The 17,488-nt window shown below is 41.5% G+C and overlaps 1 protein-coding gene across 16 annotated transcripts in view; it reads left to right on the top strand.

The window, feature by feature from the left end:
* The window catches only part of AFG2A (AFG2 AAA ATPase homolog A), a 384,876-nt gene that overhangs the window by 17,602 nt on the left and 349,786 nt on the right, over positions 1–17,488 (top strand). For all 16 annotated transcript variants that reach the window (XM_055274649.2, XM_055274648.2, XM_055274646.2 and 13 more), the window contains one exon: positions 397–652. In XM_055274649.2, the coding sequence (XP_055130624.1) occupies positions 397–652 (256 nt within the window). The remainder of the gene's footprint in view (positions 1–396; positions 653–17,488) is intronic.

Genomic DNA, 17,488 nt, shown 5'->3' with positions numbered 1-17,488 from the left:
TCATAATCCTGACTTTCAAGTAGGGGAAAAGGACTGTTTAACACAATTAAAACAATTATATGGTACATATTATATATGTTTTTTTTTTATGAGAATGATACAGTTAAGATGTGAGAAGTAAGAGATGTCATAGTAGATGGAGAGGTAAGTATTGGAAAACTTTCTACAGGAGGAAGCATTTAGGCTGAACATTGAAAAATGTATAATAAAAGTAATAAACGTGTAATAAAAATCTATTAATAAAAGTAATTGATAGGTAATGAAAGCGTAAGAAATAGGACTTAGTAACCTGGACAGTTAGATGATTCATCCTTATCTATACAGCCAGTGTGCGCCTCCCACTTTTTTTTTTCTAACTTTCAGAAAAATAAATTTATTTTCATTTTATTTTGTTAGGAAGTAAGTGAAGGACAAGTGTTGGTTCTTGGGGCCACAAATCGCCCTCATGCCTTGGATGCTGCTCTCCGAAGACCTGGGCGATTCGATAAAGAGATTGAGATTGGGGTTCCCAATGCTCAGGACCGGCTAGATATTCTCCAGAAACTGCTTCGAAGGGTACCCCATTTGCTCACTGAGGCTGAGCTGCTGCAGCTGGCAAGTAATGCTCATGGATACGTTGGAGCAGACTTGAAAGTCTTGTGTAATGAAGCAGGTGAGTGTAGTTTGCTATGGTGAGTCTCTATTCATGCACTTATCTCCAGTTTACTTACATACAAATTATTTATATTTTACTGATTTCTTAATGGAAGTAGCTTTGTTTCTAATTATAAAATGTGTAATTTTTATTTGAAAAAATTTTTATTGGAAAAACCTAGATGATTCAGAAGACTATAAAAAAGAAATAAAATCACTCAATCCTACCTCTAAAGATAACCACCATTATAGTGTATACAGTCAGCCCTCCATATCCTTGGGTTCAGCATCTGAGGAGTCAACCAACTGTGGTCTGAAAATATTCAGGAAAAAAAAGTTAAAACGGTAAAAAATAATAAAAATTAAAAAAATATAGTATCACAAGTATGGTTGACCTTTGAACTATGAGAGCTTGAACTGCATGGGTCCACTTATATATGAATATTTTTCAATAAATACATTGGAAAATTTTTTGGAGATTCGCAACAATTTGAAAAAGCTTGCTTTTTCTTTTCTTTTTTTTTTTTGAGACGGAGTCTCGCTCTGTCGCCCAGGCTGGAGTGCAGTGGCGTAATCTCGGCTCACTGCAAGCTCCGCCTCCCAGGGTCACGCCATTCTCCTGCCTCAGCCTCTCCGAGTAGCTGGGACTACAGGCGCCAGCCACCACGCCCGGCTAATTTTTTTTTTTAATTTTTTTTTATTTTTAGTAGAGACGGGGTTTCATTGTGGTCTCGATCTCCTGACCTCGTGATCCGCCCGCCTCGACCTCCCAAAGTGCTGGGATTACAAGCGTGAGCCACCACGCCCGGCCAGCTTGCTTTTTCTTTAGCTTACTTTATTGTAAGAATACAGCATATAATACATATAAAAAATATGGTTAATCAGCTGTTTATGTTATTGGCAAGGCTTCAGGTCAACAATAGGCTATTAGTAGTTAGTTTTTGGGGGAGTCAGAAGTTATGCATAGTTTTTTGACTGCACAGGGATTGGTGTCCCCAACCCCCAAGTTGTTCAGGGGTCAACTATATTTACATAGCATTTACATGGGATCAGGTAAAAGTAATCTAGAGATTATTTAAATTATATGGGAGGATGTGTGTAGTCTATATGCAAATACTATGCCATTAACGGGCTTGAGCAGTCCTTAGATTTTGGTATCTTAGGGGTCCTGGAACCAATACTCCATAGATACTAAGGGATGACGATATCCTCCTAGACTTCTCCAAAGTATACACACACACACACACACACACACACACACACACACACGCATAGACATGTAATCAGATCCATTGGTGGCAGTATTGATGATGACAATATTTATTGATATATTGTGCTGTGCTGTGGAAATCAGGGAGAAGTGTAAACTGGAGAATCACAATTTTCCTTAAAATTGAGTGTCATGCCGGACCCCTATTAACTTCAGTAGGGATGGTACCAAGTTTGAGAGGCCAAAGAAGGGACCCAGAGCCAATAAATGAAACTTAGGGCTTATTTGGCGGAACTTACTTACAGGGTGGTCCAGTGGTGGTGGGCTGGACAGGAGAACTGCAATCACTTGCAAAAAGCATGCAGCTTGTATAGCATTTTCACTTAGCATCCTCTCCCCGAGCAACTTCCACATGGCAACCTCCTTTCTTAAGTTATTGCTTTCAGGTGCATCTGCCATATACTCCGCACCAGCATACCCTTGTGTGGCCCTCACATTCTTATGCCTTTCTGTCCTGATATCCCTGGGGCCAGGTATGTAGAGGAGCATTGCAGCCAGATGCTGCAGTAGCAATATAAACTACAATAACAAAAAAGAATAACAAATATAATAACAATCATACTGTATAGAAAGTTTTTCAAGGGCTTGGGAGTTGATTAAAATACGTGGTTATAGGGTTTTGAGACTTAGATTCTGTAGTGGAAATATGGGTATTTAAGGCCTGCATGGCCTGGGTTACATCGTGAGAGTCATCAGGAATACATACACAACAGGTTTTAATTAATCCATAGGTTCCGCCCTTGTGGGGGCAGTTAAGGTGTCCAGGGCCATGCGATTTTACAAAGAAGGGTGCATGACACACTATCTCTATCTGCACTGCTGTCATCCACTCTAGCCCATCATCGTGTACAGCCTACCTACAGTGGGGAGTGACATTAACTTGCTCCTTTACCAGGCAGAAAATATGCCATCTCATGTCGTTGGTGGTGGGAAACTTGCTGCATGAGGTGCTGTTGTCGCTGAAGGGGAATAGGTGAAGGTCACTATACCAAGTATCGAAGTGGCCCCAGGTACTCATGTTAGCTGCCTTGGTGTGGCATGGCAGGCCCACAGTGGAGGAGAGGGGGAGCTCTCCACAGACCCAGCAGTCTGTTTTCTTCTGGAGAGAGATAACCATCTGCACCCAGTCAGTGAAGAGGTTTGCGGCACACCATCTATGGGCAAAAGGTGAGTTGTTTAGTGGGTACAAGAAAGGACAAGTCCTGGCCATTTAACAAGACACGGGGAGTTGTGTCATTCTGAGAGAGCACCACCCCTGGCAGCAGCCTGATGCCTGGTTTACAATGCCAAATGGACTGGCTCCCCTCTGTAATGTGTTGCAGGAGGCCAGAGGAAGACAGTGGAGGTATAATGTTTCATGAGAGGATGTTCATCCCCTTGCACAAGGGAGGACTAGGATTCATTATTTTAGAATTACAATGGAGAGTATGGTATAAAATAGGTGTGTCATATATATCCTGTTCTAGGCCCCTCCCCCATGGAGCAGAAAAACTGAACCATCCGGCTGGTTTGCCATTTCCCAGAACCATGTAATGATGTGCTCCCCAGTAGGTTGGTCCTGTGGCAAGGGCCATAGCAGATTACTTTGTGTCCCAGGTTGGGGGCAAAGGTGTGGTGTCCCTTACCTTGGCTACCTGGATCCTGATGGTGGTATCACATCCTTGTGTTAGAAGAGTATACATGATGGAATGTTGAGAATGTGCATGTTCATTCAGGTTGTGCATGGCTGCTGGTAAGCAGCGTGTCCACAGAGCCAACTCCTATAGGAGTTGTTTCAACAGTCCATTCATTTGCTCAGTCAGCCCCACTGCTGTAGGGTTGTACGGCAGGTGGAAATGCCAGTGGATATACAGGGCCTCTGCCTATTCCTGTACTTTATATCTGGTAAAGTACGAGCCCTAGTCATTGTTAATTTTTTTTTTCTTTTTGAGATGGAGTTTCGCTCTTGTTGCCCAGACTGGAGCGCAATGGCACGATCTCAGCTCACTGCAACCTCCGCCTCCTGAGTTCAAGCAATTCTCCTGCCTCAGCCTCCTAAGTAGCTGGGATTACAGGTGTGTACCACCACACCTGGCTAATTTTTTGTATTTTTAGTAGAGACGGGTTTCACCATGTTGAGCAGACTGGTCTGAAACTCCTGACCTCAGGTGATCCACCTGCCTCGGCCTCCCAAAGTGGTGGGATTACAGGTGTGAGCTACTGTGTCCAGCCCATTGTTAATATTGATGGAGATGCTGTAGGCTGCACACATCTGTTCTGGTCCTTTTATGGTGGCATGCTTGCTGGGTTATGCTCACAGTAGCCCTGTGCAGGTTTCTGCACAAGTTAAGGCATAGTGGCAGCCATCTAATAGGGGCAAAGATCCTACGTAGTCTACTTGCCACCGTTGTGCTGGACTCTGGCCCTGGGTGATCTTTCTGGTATCAGGTGGCAAGGGCCTGGGGTGTTCCTGTGCACAGGTAAGACATTGCTGACAGATGTGTACAGTGTCTTTGTATCATAGTGGCAGGCTCCAATTCTTTGCTATGGCCCAAAGGGTAAGTTGTCCCCTATGTCCTGTCTTCTTTTGTAACCAGTTGACCACATCGTCTGTGGGGACTCCCTTGAGGAGACGAATGCGGGTTAATTTGTCTGCCTGTTGATTTCCAGGTTGGTGTAGATGCAGTGTGGGGATCCACATGGTAGATCATTTTATGCATCTCCCGGATGCAATGGGGAATGTCCTTCTACATGTCAGTACACCAAAGGAGGTGACCTGCTACTGTCTAGTCCTGTGCTTCCCATTGTAGTAGCCACATGGTGAGTCCCTTTACATTGGATTAGGTAAAAGTAATCTAGAGATTATTTAAATTATATGGGAGGATGTACATAGGCTATATGCAAATACTATGCCATTTTATATAAGAGGCTTGAGCTGTCCTTAGATTTTGGTATCTTAGGGTTCCTGGAACCAATACCCCATAGATACTAAGGGATGACTGTATCCTATCAGACTTTTCCAAAGTACACACACATGTACACACGCACACATGTAATCAAATGCATTGGTGGCAGTACTGATGAAGACAATATTTATTGATATATTGTGCTGTGGAAATCAGGGAGAAGTGTGTGCTGGAGAATCACAATTTTCCTTAAGGAATGTCATGCCGGATGCCTGTTAACTTCAGACATCCCACCTGTGGGTACACAGGACTGCTGGGTCTGGCTTATAGAGGAGGACGATCCTGGCAGCTTGCAGCTCAGCTCATTGGCTGCTATGTCCTTGGCCTGTATCATCAATCCAGATCCTGTCGGTGGATGGCTGGATGGCCATGCCTGTTCAAGTGCAAGGATTGCCTTGTGACAAGCTGTTCGTGTACCATGCCTGGTCAGACATTGGGCGGTCAGACATTGGGCCCTGTCTATCCTGTATGAAGGAGAGCATCTACGGAGGCTCAGCAGCCTCCCTTAAAGACTATGTGACAGTTGTTACATAGATGATAGGGCCAAGCACCGAATGGAGCTCTGAGCTCAAGGGGGCTATTAATGTGCTCCTTTGTTGTAGGTGTGCATGCCATTTGGCCACAGTCTGTGTCTGGGCATTCCCAGACTTCAGTTTCTGGAAGACACCCTTTAGCCAACCTGCTTTGGGGTACTGGCTGCGTACTAGCATCAGCACCCCCTTTGTAATGTCCTCTACTTGTTGTAAGGCATAATGTATAGCACAGAGTTGTTGTTCCATCACACTATATCTAACTGCACCCTTTTTCTATAGCTGGGACCAGAATCCTAAAGGCGCATATGTATGTCTCTGCCTTTGCCACAGGCCTCACCCAAACCCCTCAGGGTAACTGGCTACATCTAGTTCACAAGGCTGTCTCTGCACCTGAAATCCCAAGGCTTGTATTTATTTCACTGTGACTTCAGCTGGTTCAAAGGCTTCATCCTCCTTTGTGGATTAGTCTCAGTGGGCCCCCTTCTTGACTAAACAGTATAGGGGTCTAAGGAGTTGGGCCAAATGGGGAATAAAATGATGCCCATACCCTAGAAATCCTAAGAAGATTTATAGCTGCCTTGGTGTCACACGATGCGAGTAGGCCCGCACCCTATCCACAATGGCAGACTCAAGTATTTGGCTGATAAGCCTGGACTCTGGATTTTTGTCTGTGTTTATAGCTCATCCTCTGTTTGCCAGATGAGACAGCAAGGTGTGAGGGCACACTTTGAAAGCTGGAAAAGGACTCAGAAGTTAGCACGATATCAGTGTAATGGAAAACGTGTACCCCTTCCAGGACCTCCATGGCTATGTAAATATCCCTGGGGCAAGATGGTAAAGGTCTGTTGTTCTTCCCAGGTGAATGCAGATTGGTCTTGACTCTCTGGGGCAGTGGGGATGCTGAAGAAGGCATTGGTTAAATCAATAACAGAGTGGTATTGGTATGTGTCCAGTGCCTCTCCCGCCCTCTTTAGAAGGGAGGTGATATTGGGAACAGGTGCATACACTGGGGGGACTGCCTTATTTAATTCCCAGTAATCTATTGCCATTGTCCATGTCCCATCGGGCTTCCACATGGGCCATACATGGCTGTTGTATGGGCTGTGCGCTGGCCTTATAATGCCTCCTTGGGCTAACTCCTTAACAATCCCTGTGGTTTCATTATGGCCCCCCAGCAGGCAGTATTGCTTCAGTGCTACTACTTGCTGTGTGGGGTTGGCAACTGTACTGGTGTCCATTTCGCATTCCCCTTGATCACATGTCCTCACCACTCTCAGTCAGATCTCCCCAGCAGTTGTTTGGAGGGTCAAGTCTGATAAGATATCCATTCCCAAGATGTATTCCAAGATAGGAGCTATACATACTAAATAGGGTTTTGGTGGCAGTCTCCCAACTTGTAATACTCAGACAGTTCAACCTGTCTGATCCCCCTCCATAACCATCTATTGCTATTTTAGCCCCTTGGAACCAACGAATGTCACCATATATGAAAGTGCATTTGGCTCTAGTATCCACTAGGGCATGTGTTTATTCTTAGGCGACCAATATATAGTGAGTTCTACATGTGGCCTCTGGTCCCCAGGTACCCTGGCCACCATTACTCTTATCAGGGTTCCGGGGCCTTGGCTTTCATCCAGTCTAACGGGGTTGACACTTGCCATCCCTGTGAAGGAAGGGTGGCGGGCTGAACCTGAGGCTCCTTAGTGAAGCACTCTTCTGGTGTGAGCTTCTGTCACAGTCTGACCAGAACAGTATTAGGCTGTTTATCTATTTTCATTGTAGCTGTTCCTGCCACTACCAGATTGTGCCACGTTTGTTGGTCAGTCACCCTGATGGGCCCCTTGGCCGTCTCCTTTCCTTTGGCGCCCTTGTCTTTCATCCCAGCAGCATGTACCCTTTGCCTACGCAGTTTCTCCATTTCTCGTAAGCTGGTGGCTACTTGGGCTGCCTGAGACACTGGCTGTCCTACTAGGGGGCTCTGGATAGACACTAGCACACCATACCATTGGTTGAGTGCAGACTAAGATGGTGTCTTTCATGTTGGCAGTGAAAAGCTCTTTGTTGGACCTTGGTGATGTTCAGCATAGATAGCATGTTTCATCCTTAATTCCCAGATGATGTCCTGCAATTCCTCCATAGTCTGCCATCGCAAAGGAGATGTGGGGATACTGCCCTCATCTGGCCATGCTTCGTTGCAGCCCATAACCACCCAGCTAAGGAGGGGCATGGCCTGATCCTCATTGTTGGCACCATAGAGGTGCTGCCTCGGGGCTGGGTGGCATGCGATGGATGCCATTCCACTCATCTTGAGTCTGGAGAGTATAGCACCCTCCATCCTCATGTCCCATAGACAGAGAAGCCACCTCTCAATCAACTGTCTTTCTTTCTTCCTGAACCCAGCTTCTGCCCAGCTCCACTAGTTCCACAGTGGTGTAGTGCTGCATTGTGGTGTGCTGCCGTCTTTCAGGCAGAGACAAGTTTTGTGGGTCTACTCCCTGCAGGCACCATTGGTCTGACTTTATCTTGGTAGAGAGGACAGGACCTCTATGGGCTTATCCCAGTCCTCACTCTGCTCCTCACTAGAGCTCTCCACTGGGTCCCCGGACTTAGGAAGATTTAGTCATATAGTCCTAACTTGGCATGGGAGCTGGCGACCCTTCAAACAGGCTACCTGACAAGCTAGGATTTCCATTTTGTCATCCTGTTTCTGCAGGTAGGACAGGAGGGTCTCTGATGTTTTAGGTTGAGCTAGTCTGGCATCTCTTTCTACTCATAGTTCTTCCTATAACAGACAACCCCTGGCCTGTGCTGGGAGCTCAGCCTCAGTGGCTGCTGGGAGCACAGTCAAGAATGGCCAGCCAGTTGTGGCTGCCACAGCTCAGGCATCTAACTTTTGCTTAGTTAGATCCACCCCCTGCAACAGCTCTTCCAGACCCTTTGGTGTTTTTGGGGTATTCCGTACTCATACATTGGGCCCCGTCCATCAAGGATAGTGGCTTTTGGGCCCCACATAAATGTGATGGTCAGCCCGGGATTCCCCCCTTGGATTTCCCCTTTCCTGATCTTATGGTCTCGGTGCTCATGAGATTTTTCTCCACCTTCCTGCTGGGTTCACCAGTTGTGGTACTGGGTCCCTGTTAACTTCTGTAAGGATGGCACCAGGTTCAAGAGGCAAAAGAGACCTGGAGCTAGCAAACGAGACATAGGGTTTTATTAGGGAGAACTAACATACAGGGACAGTCCAGTGGTGGTGGACTAGACAGGAGAACCTCAACTGCTTGCAAAAAGCGTGCAGCTTATATAGCACTTTTATTTGGCACCCTCCCCGCAGCAGCCTCCACGTGGCAACCCTCCTTTCTTAAGTTATTGCTCTCAGGTGCATTTGCCATACACCCACTCCCACCGTAATGGCATTAATCCATTCCTGAGGATTAATGTCGTTATGGTCTCATGGCCTAATCGCCTCCGAGTGGTCCTACCTCTTAATACCATAACAATGTCAATTAAATTTCAACACGAGTTTTGGAAGGGACATTCAAACCATAGCAGTTATTTTAGAGCTTTAGTTCAGAAATACAAATGCAGTAACTTTTACCTCCAAATCATTGACTCCATAGTTGTCTAATTTAGTAGGCTTTGAAGACCCTGCCTTTAGTATTTTTGACCTTTTATCTGGACTGATATATGTAGGGAAAGAGGCTCAAGAAGGAAAAACAGTTAGGAAAAGAAAACTTGGAAGAGATATTTAGGAATCTTTGAATATCTTATTCTTGGTGGAGAAAATCATGTTTCTTTCATTTTATTTGATCATTCACAATTTCTAGGTTATAGGAATCACAGTTGGGAGAGACTGCAGGTTATGTAGACTATCAAGGAAAATACAAACATTCTTTTGGTACATTATGCTCTAGGACTGGGTCCCACTCTGTCTAGTTTCTGTGAAGCTGCTTCTAGCTTCACAGGGATTAGTGGGCCTGGTCGTAGAAATGGATTACCTAGGGATAAAAAGCAGAAATATCAGTAGATGGCTTTGTTTCTTTCATTGCATAAGGTGGTAATGAAGAGTCTGGATTGCTGTGTAGGTGTTGCTCTGTAGGACTTGCCATGTTCAGCATGCCTTACTAGAGACTTTTTGACTTTCTAATACATTTTATGCACTCTAGAAGGCTCTGGAATTCTTGCTGTCCAGAAACACACTGTCTGATGAAGGAAAGAGATTTGTAAACAACTACAAATATAATGATAAACTACTCATAAAAAATGTAAAAATGTAGTGACTTCTGTGAGGAAAGGAAATACTGTGGTTAAGTAGAAAAAATGACATCTAAGAAGCTTAAAGTAGGAGTTCTGCAGTGAGAAAGTGAGAAAAGGAAAACATATGAATCCTCCTACCAACCCTGTGATAGAAGTATCAGACAGACTCAAGAAAGGCCTCAGAGCGAGTATTCAGCAGAGCTGGGATTTAAAGCCAAGGTCATCTTACTTCAACTCCATGCTTTTAATTAAAACTAATAAAAGGTGGATTTTGTTTAGAGGGGTGTAAGACTTTATAATTTAATTTTAGCCTGTGATACTAAGGAGAGGATCAGTTGATAAAGTCGAAAATATGCAGGTATTGCACTGATCTATTTTCCCCTAATCTAGCAATGAATCAGATTATGGGGAGTAGTTTTTTATTTTTTTATTTTTATTTATTTATTTATTTTGAGACGGAGTCTTGCTCTGTCACCCAGGCTGGAGTGCAGTGGCATGATCTTGGCTCACTGCAAGCTCTGCCTATGAGGAGTAGTTTTTAAAAAGATTAGTGTTGTAATTACAGAATCCAGTAGGGAAAAAACGTTTGGTTTTGTGTATACTGTCCCAAATACTAGTGTATGTTGTATTATGTAGTGTCATTTTCTTAACTTTATATAGCAGAATAAAATTTGAAAACAGTATGCTGGAATTTTGGCAAGAAAATTTTCTAATGAGGCAGGGTGGTATCGTGTAGAATAGGTTTTGAGAGTTGGACAGACTTGCTTTTAAAATCAGGCTTGTGATCTTAGGTTCTATGCCTTATCTGAGCCTCAGTTTTCTCCATTTGTAAATTGAAGAGATTGGAATAGATGATATTTTAGTGTCATAATGCATTATGACATTCCCTGGACATAAGGGAGAACAAGAAGAAAATGGAAGAAAAAGAAGATAGGAAGAATTAGTAAAAGGAAAGGGAGAAAGAAAGCAAAGAAAAAGCCCTAAGCCTCTTCAGGCCTCATCAGCTTTTTCAGTGGTCTTCTCTTTTGTATCTGTATGAATGACTTACACTTAGGTAGTTAGGGTTTTCCCATGGTGTTCTTAGATTCTGCTATAAAGCAGACTAATGTTGGTTGTGAAGTGCACTGCATTTTCTCATTGGAACAGTTTTATAATTTCTGACTAAAGACAGAGTAAATTACCAGTTTGATTAGTAGTGTGACTTAGAAAGCTGAAACAATTGGGAAACTATAAGCATTTGAAGTGGTAGGACTGTACTCCAAGTGCTATAGAATAGGCGTAAGTGTATCCCACTTATCGAACATAACAGCAGCATTCCTGTATACTATGATGTGTGCATTGAGCATAGGGAAAAACATTCTGCGTGATAGATTTGAACTACTCTCAGCTTTAAATAAAAAGAATTGGACATTTGGTGTTGCATTCCACCTCAGGTTACAGCAGTTATTAGGGAATAATTTGAGTTGCCCTCAGTCCTTTGAAATAACTGCCTACACAAGTTTGAACTCACATCTGTTTTTGTTGTTGTTGTTGTTGTTAAACATGGTAAGTTTTCTTGGGCAGGTGCAAGCAGTCACAATCATTACACTGATCTTAGAATTACCCAGAAAGTTAGAATAATTGTTTTTTTAAAGAGTCATGGTAATAGCTTAATATTTGGAGGCAATATTAATGACTTCTGGTATATTATAGGTGCTCAATAAGTATTTGATTAGTTGAAGAATAATTTGAGAAATATGTAAGAAATCTAGGAGACATAATTATTACCCTATACACCCTTGATAAAGATGAATAGTGTTTATTAATTTTAGAGTTGAGCTTAGTTTTGTTTCTAAACACCTTGGGAATTATCTCTTTTTTTCCACCCTTTGTTGCCTTCAGAAATCTCTGCTTTGTGCTGAGGAAAGAACTCTTAAGTGGTTATTGCTGCCTTTATAAGTAGCAATGAGCAAGTTATACGTTCTGTGTAATCTTCAAAAATGTAGGACAGTGAGGCTGCTTTAAATAACTGGTTTTATTCCATTTTTGCCTTCCCACTGACAGATTTCCGAGCTTTGGCTCTGATACGGCCTTTAACTACATTTGTTTAAAACAAGTGCTTTTCAGGAGGTGTTTTCATTGTTCACCAGTTGTGCTATGTTTAAATGGAGTGCTTGTAAATGGCCACTGGTATATATCGGTAGTTAAGGCATCTTGACCAGATTCGTGAGTTTGACACTAAGAGACTCCATCTCCAGGAGATGTATTTCTGGGTATATAGGTTAAATCTGTCTCTTTCTATTATTTATTCTTCCCCACGGAATTCAGGTTTGTTTCACGTGTTTTTAATTCAGGACCAATCACTTAGAGCAAAGAGTCTTAAACATTATGAGAATCACCTGTAGAATTTACTAAAGCAGGTTACTGAATCCCTCCTCCCCCCGCCAAGAGTTTCTGATTCAATAGGTCTGAGCTGGTACCTGAGAATGCTAACAAGTTCCCAGGTGATGCTAATGCTGGTGCTAATGCGGCTGATCTGGGGGCCGCACTTTGAGAGCTATTGACCTATAGGGCATTAGTTCCTAAACCTCATTATGCATCAGGCTCACCTGGGAAACTACACATTCACTCACTCATGCTCACAGTCACACTCACACTCACATTCCCACTCATAAGTAAGTGTTTAAGGGAGTTAGGAAGCTGGAGGCAGGATCTATAATGTTTTCCAAGTGATTTTGAAGCAGCCAGTCTTGCCCTTGCCTGTGATTGGACATTTGGTTCGCTGATTTAGGCAAGTGGTTCTCCAACCTATGTAAGAATCATTTGTAGAGCTCGTGAAAACACAGTTCTGGGGTCTATCCTGATGATTCCTGTAGGTCCAGAAGGTCCAAGTGGGGCCCCACATTTGCATTTTTAACAAGCTTGCAGGTATGTCATTGCTGCTGGTCCAAGAACTGTACTTTGAGAATCACTGATCTAGGGCAACCAACTACCCAGTTTTTGGAGATTCTCTGTAACTGATTTAAATAACTGGATTAAATTTAGGGAATGAAATTCTTTGACCATCTCTAATAGTGTTGAGTTTCCTCCCAGAAGTTTTTTGTGATAGTAATGTGCTCTTCCAAACTATCATTTAACTTTGCCACTGAAGAGAAAATGAATGTCTAAGTTTGTTTTTCAGTTATATGTAATGGTTCTGAATAAAACTTTAAAAGTGGCAAATAATTCTGAAAAAAAGTCACAAGTAAAACAGTTAATTAACAATTCAGAATACAAGTAAGAGTACAGACATGTGTATTTCCTAGTTAAGATTGTGGACCTGTGTGTTTGTGCTTTTTATATGTTGTCTCTCTGATGATTTTCCCTCTTCTGGACTGCCACATAGTGAAGGAAGCTCTGTACTTTTTAACAAAAGTTGTGCACGTATGTCTAGTAATGGCATGAATTCAAGTGATTCAGAATTTCTTAGAACATAGTGAGCTATGCTTCCTGATTGTTTCTGTAATCTAAAGGTTATTGTTTGTAGGATAAGAATACAAAACCTCGTAGTATTTATGTAGATTGTACATGCCTTTTCAGAGGATAGAAAGTTTATAATCCATACCTTGTGAGAGTGATAATGCGTCTTTTGCAGTGTGCTTACTCTCAACATCTCTAATCTTTTATTCCAGGTTACTAAGTATTTTCCGTATCTTTTAACTTTGTTCCCATAATGAATATGAGAATTGGAAGCACTACAGTAGGTACTGTTGCTTTCAACCCTTAGATCTCTCATTATCTGAGCAGATATAACGTTTGACGTTTGTGATTGGGTGTGAAGCTTATTTCCAAAAGTTATATTTTCTTTATAATTAATTTTTGAGCTAGAGTGTGGTTTGATATGTCGTGACTTGTCCAAAGATCTAATGTTTTGTAGTTCACCTTTTTAAAGCAAAGAGCAGCTGCATTTTGAAATGTTTTATCTCAAATGGACAAGTTGTTTACAAGCTAGACTCTAACACATCCTGACATTTAATGTCTGTGTTTGTATTCCTGCTGGGATTAGGCTGCCTTTCTAATTAATTAGTTGCATAGCCTTTTATTAATTCCCTCAAAATTTATAATGTTTTAAATTAACAACATAGATAAGCATACTGCATTTTTTGGGAAAACATGAAATGTTAATTATGTAGCAGTGACATAAGTTTTATAAACTCTGTTGAATGTTAGAAGATGCTTATAACAATGTTTTCCAAATATAGGGATTTATTATAAACTTATCCTTCTAAGGCTGCCTGTGCCATTTCAGGAGAGTGAATATAAATAGATCTTGATTTCTTCAAGAAGTGGACTTAGTCATTTTGTTTATGGTGAAAGGAAGTATTTGCTTTGTGTCTCTAAGAATTGTCTTTAGCATCCTTGTTAATCACACATCATTTCAACATGTTCTTACCAAATTCTCAGGCCTTGATAAGGTAGCATAACAGAAGAGGAAGAATTAAAACTCATATTTAAATATTTTGTTATTATAGCACTTAAATCTGTCTAGTAGCAATAATGAATCTAATAATTGTAACTTTTTCTGAGATGGAAAATGTTATCTCTTGTCCAGTGTTCTGAGATATTTTTAGCTCATTTGTCCCTCCACCCCCAACTAGCTTACTTTAACAGGGATTTATGGAGCATCTGCTATGTATATAATAGTCCAACTCTTATGAAAGGTTCTGTTTCTAATATTTTTTACTATTTTTTCAATTCTGTCAATGTTGTTTTCTAAGTTAGAATTAAAATATTGATACTGTAGAAATTTAATATTTGAAAATAAAGTCCAAGGAAATAATGGGATTTATTGCAAAGCTTATGGTGAGCTCTACATTCAAATGCTATCATTATACTTTATCAGCTGATAAACATTGAGCAAGCTATTCAACCTCTTGGGTTTTATATCCTCACCAGCTAAGTAGGGATAACACTATATGGTTTTAAGAGTTCTTATGAGGTTTAGTAATATAGCCTGGCAGCAGTGGTGATGGTTTATATGGGCCCTTGATAAGTGTCACTTCATTTCTCCTTTTCTTCTTTAGCCTCTGGAAAACTGATATTTAAACATTTTCTAAAAATTGTATTTTATGTTTATTTATGCATTTCTCTGGTAGAAGCTTATTTGGATTTTGGCAATTTTTCTGATATGAAGTGTTCTTGGTTATCCTAGTATAAGAGACAGGGAAATCTGGCAGAATCCTTTGCTTTGCTAAAGTATTGATTTTCACTGAATCCGAATCAGTAAAAATCTTGCCCGTCAATAAGAATACGCAGACTAGAGATATGGCTTGTTTTCGGGTAGCCTCCTTGACAGATTTTCTTTCTTTTTGAGACGGAGTCTTACTCTTTTTGCCCAGGCTGGAGTGCAGTGGCGCAGTCTCGGCTCACTGCAACGTCCGCCTCCTGGGTTCAAATGATTCTCCTTCCTCAGACTCCCGAGTAGCTGGGATTACAGGCACGCACTACAACGCCTGGCTAATTTTTGTATTTTTAATAGAGATGGGGTTCCACCATGTTGGCCAGGCTGGTCCTGAATTCCTGACCTCAAGTGATCTGCCCGCCTCAGCCTCCCAAAGTGCTGGGATTACAAGCATGAACCACTGCGCCTGGCTGACAGATTTTCTTGCTGAACTTTGGGTCATCCTAGATGTGAGTTCACTGTAGGCGTGTAATAGAGCAACAGTAGCAGGAATACAAGTTAAATTGATGTATATGTCATGATAATCCGTCCAATTCAGTGGTCCCCAACCTTTTTGGCACCAGGGACCGGTTTTGTGGAAGACAGTTTTTCCATGGACCTGGGGTGAGAGGGTGGGGATGGTATCCGGATGAAACTGTTCCACCTCAGATCATCAGGCATTAGATTCACATAAGGAGCAGGCAACCTAGTTCCCTCACATGTACAATTCACAGTGGGGTTCACACTCCTAGGAGAATTAATGCTACCGCTGATCTGACAAGAGGCAGAGCTCAGGCAGTAATGCTTGCTTGCCTGCTGCCCACCTCCTGCTGTGAAGCCCAGTTCCTAATAGGCTGCTACCTGCCCATGGCCCGTTGGTTGGGGACCCCTGCTCTAATTAATGCATTTTATAAGGGACGTATTATTGTAGCTAGATAAATAAGCAGTAATTTTGCAGCATATTTCATAAGGCAATGAATTTTCTCCTCTGTTTTATAATTCAGAAATGTAGTTATAGAATATTATATTTGTGATATTGGGATTTGCCCTACTGTGTAAATATTATGGGTATCATATAGAGATGGAATTATTTTTATCAGTGAAGTGGGTATTTTAGTATTACTTTTGCTACTCATTTGAGATGACTGGAACTGAATGGTTTGTTTCAGAAAAAGAGGCGGTAGTTTTGATTCTGTTTAAGCTCTAAATGACATATACTATTTACTTTGCTAGTAGAAAATTTTCTGGGTTGTTTTGCCAAGGCTATAAAAATATAAAACTTGAGGAAAGGTTTTTTTTCTAATTAAAACAACCACAAAAATAAAACCAGGCTATCTAAATAAAAGTTATTTCTAAGAGTTATTCTTGATTCTTTTTTCTCTTACTCTTTTTTTATCTCATCCTGTCAGCTCTGTTTTCATACTTATTCAGAATTTGACCTCTTAAAAAAATTAATTACTTTCACTGCTATACCACAGTTCACACCATCATCACCTCTTGTCTGGACTATTGAAATACCTTCTTCCTGCCTACTCTTTCTTTTTCACCTCTCATCTATCTTTATTTTTTACATTGTCTAACTTGGAAGACTTTGAATTGCAGGTTTTGAAGATGAGGACAGGTCTAGGTTAGAGATATGGACTTGGGAGTTGTTAGTAGTTAACATGGTGAAGCTGTGGAAAGAATGAAATCACTAACAGAAGGTGAGTAGAGTACCTTCATTCATTGAGCCAGGTACTGCACTAGATGGTGGGGCTACCTCAATGAATAAGATAGACTTGGGCTCTCTCGTTATGAAACTCAAGACTCACAGGGAAATGGAACAGTATATAAGATAAGTACAGTACAGTGTGTTGGGTGTTATGTGAATGATCAGGACGCTTTCAGAATGCTAATACAGTAGAAAGGTCTTGGGAAATACCATCCTTCAAAGGTTGGGTTGTTAAAAAATATTTGGTATAGGCAACTGAGGAGTGGCTAGAGAGATGGGAAGTGAACCCAAAGAAGTGGTGACTCAGATGAAATGAGGTAGGCATTCAGTCAGGAAATAATGTGGTATTGGTTCACACTCATTGAGTACTTGGATTATGTCAACCACTGTTTGAAGCACCTTGTATGTACTAACACATTTCTTCCACACAGCAAATCTCTGAGGTTCTCTTTATTTTGTAGTTGAGGAAACTTATGTCAGATTAAGGAACTTTCCCAAGATCACACAGGTAATAAATAGTGGAACTAGGATCAACAGTGTTGATCACAGTAGAGACTACAGTTACATAAAGTGCTTAGTTCCCTACTTGGGAGGTCATGGGAGCCTGGAAGAGAGAAGTTGTAGTGGTGTCTTGTGCCTAGCTTCTGGATTGCAATAAATTGAAGGGTGATTGATTGAGAATTGAAGAAGCAGATATAGTGATTGTCAATTTCTTTTTTAGTTTTGTTGGTGTATTATTATTAATATTTAGAGTTTTTATGCTTTTCATAAAAGAGGGATAAATATAGTTAGTCCTCCCTCCTTGTCATCCCTCCCTGTCTCCAGTAAAAACCAAATGTAACTATATTTCTTTATTATTTTCCTGGTTACTCTCCTCTTACCTGGGCCCTGACTTAGTCCACCCAGCTGTGAATCTTCAGCCTCTCTTGGCATACAAATTGTACTCTAATCACCTTTAAAAAA

This window comes from Symphalangus syndactylus, chromosome 4, assembly GCF_028878055.3.
Source record: "Symphalangus syndactylus isolate Jambi chromosome 4, NHGRI_mSymSyn1-v2.1_pri, whole genome shotgun sequence".
NCBI classification, from domain to species: Eukaryota; Metazoa; Chordata; class Mammalia; order Primates; family Hylobatidae; genus Symphalangus; species Symphalangus syndactylus.
This window is presented reverse-complemented; position numbering and strand designations above follow the sequence as displayed.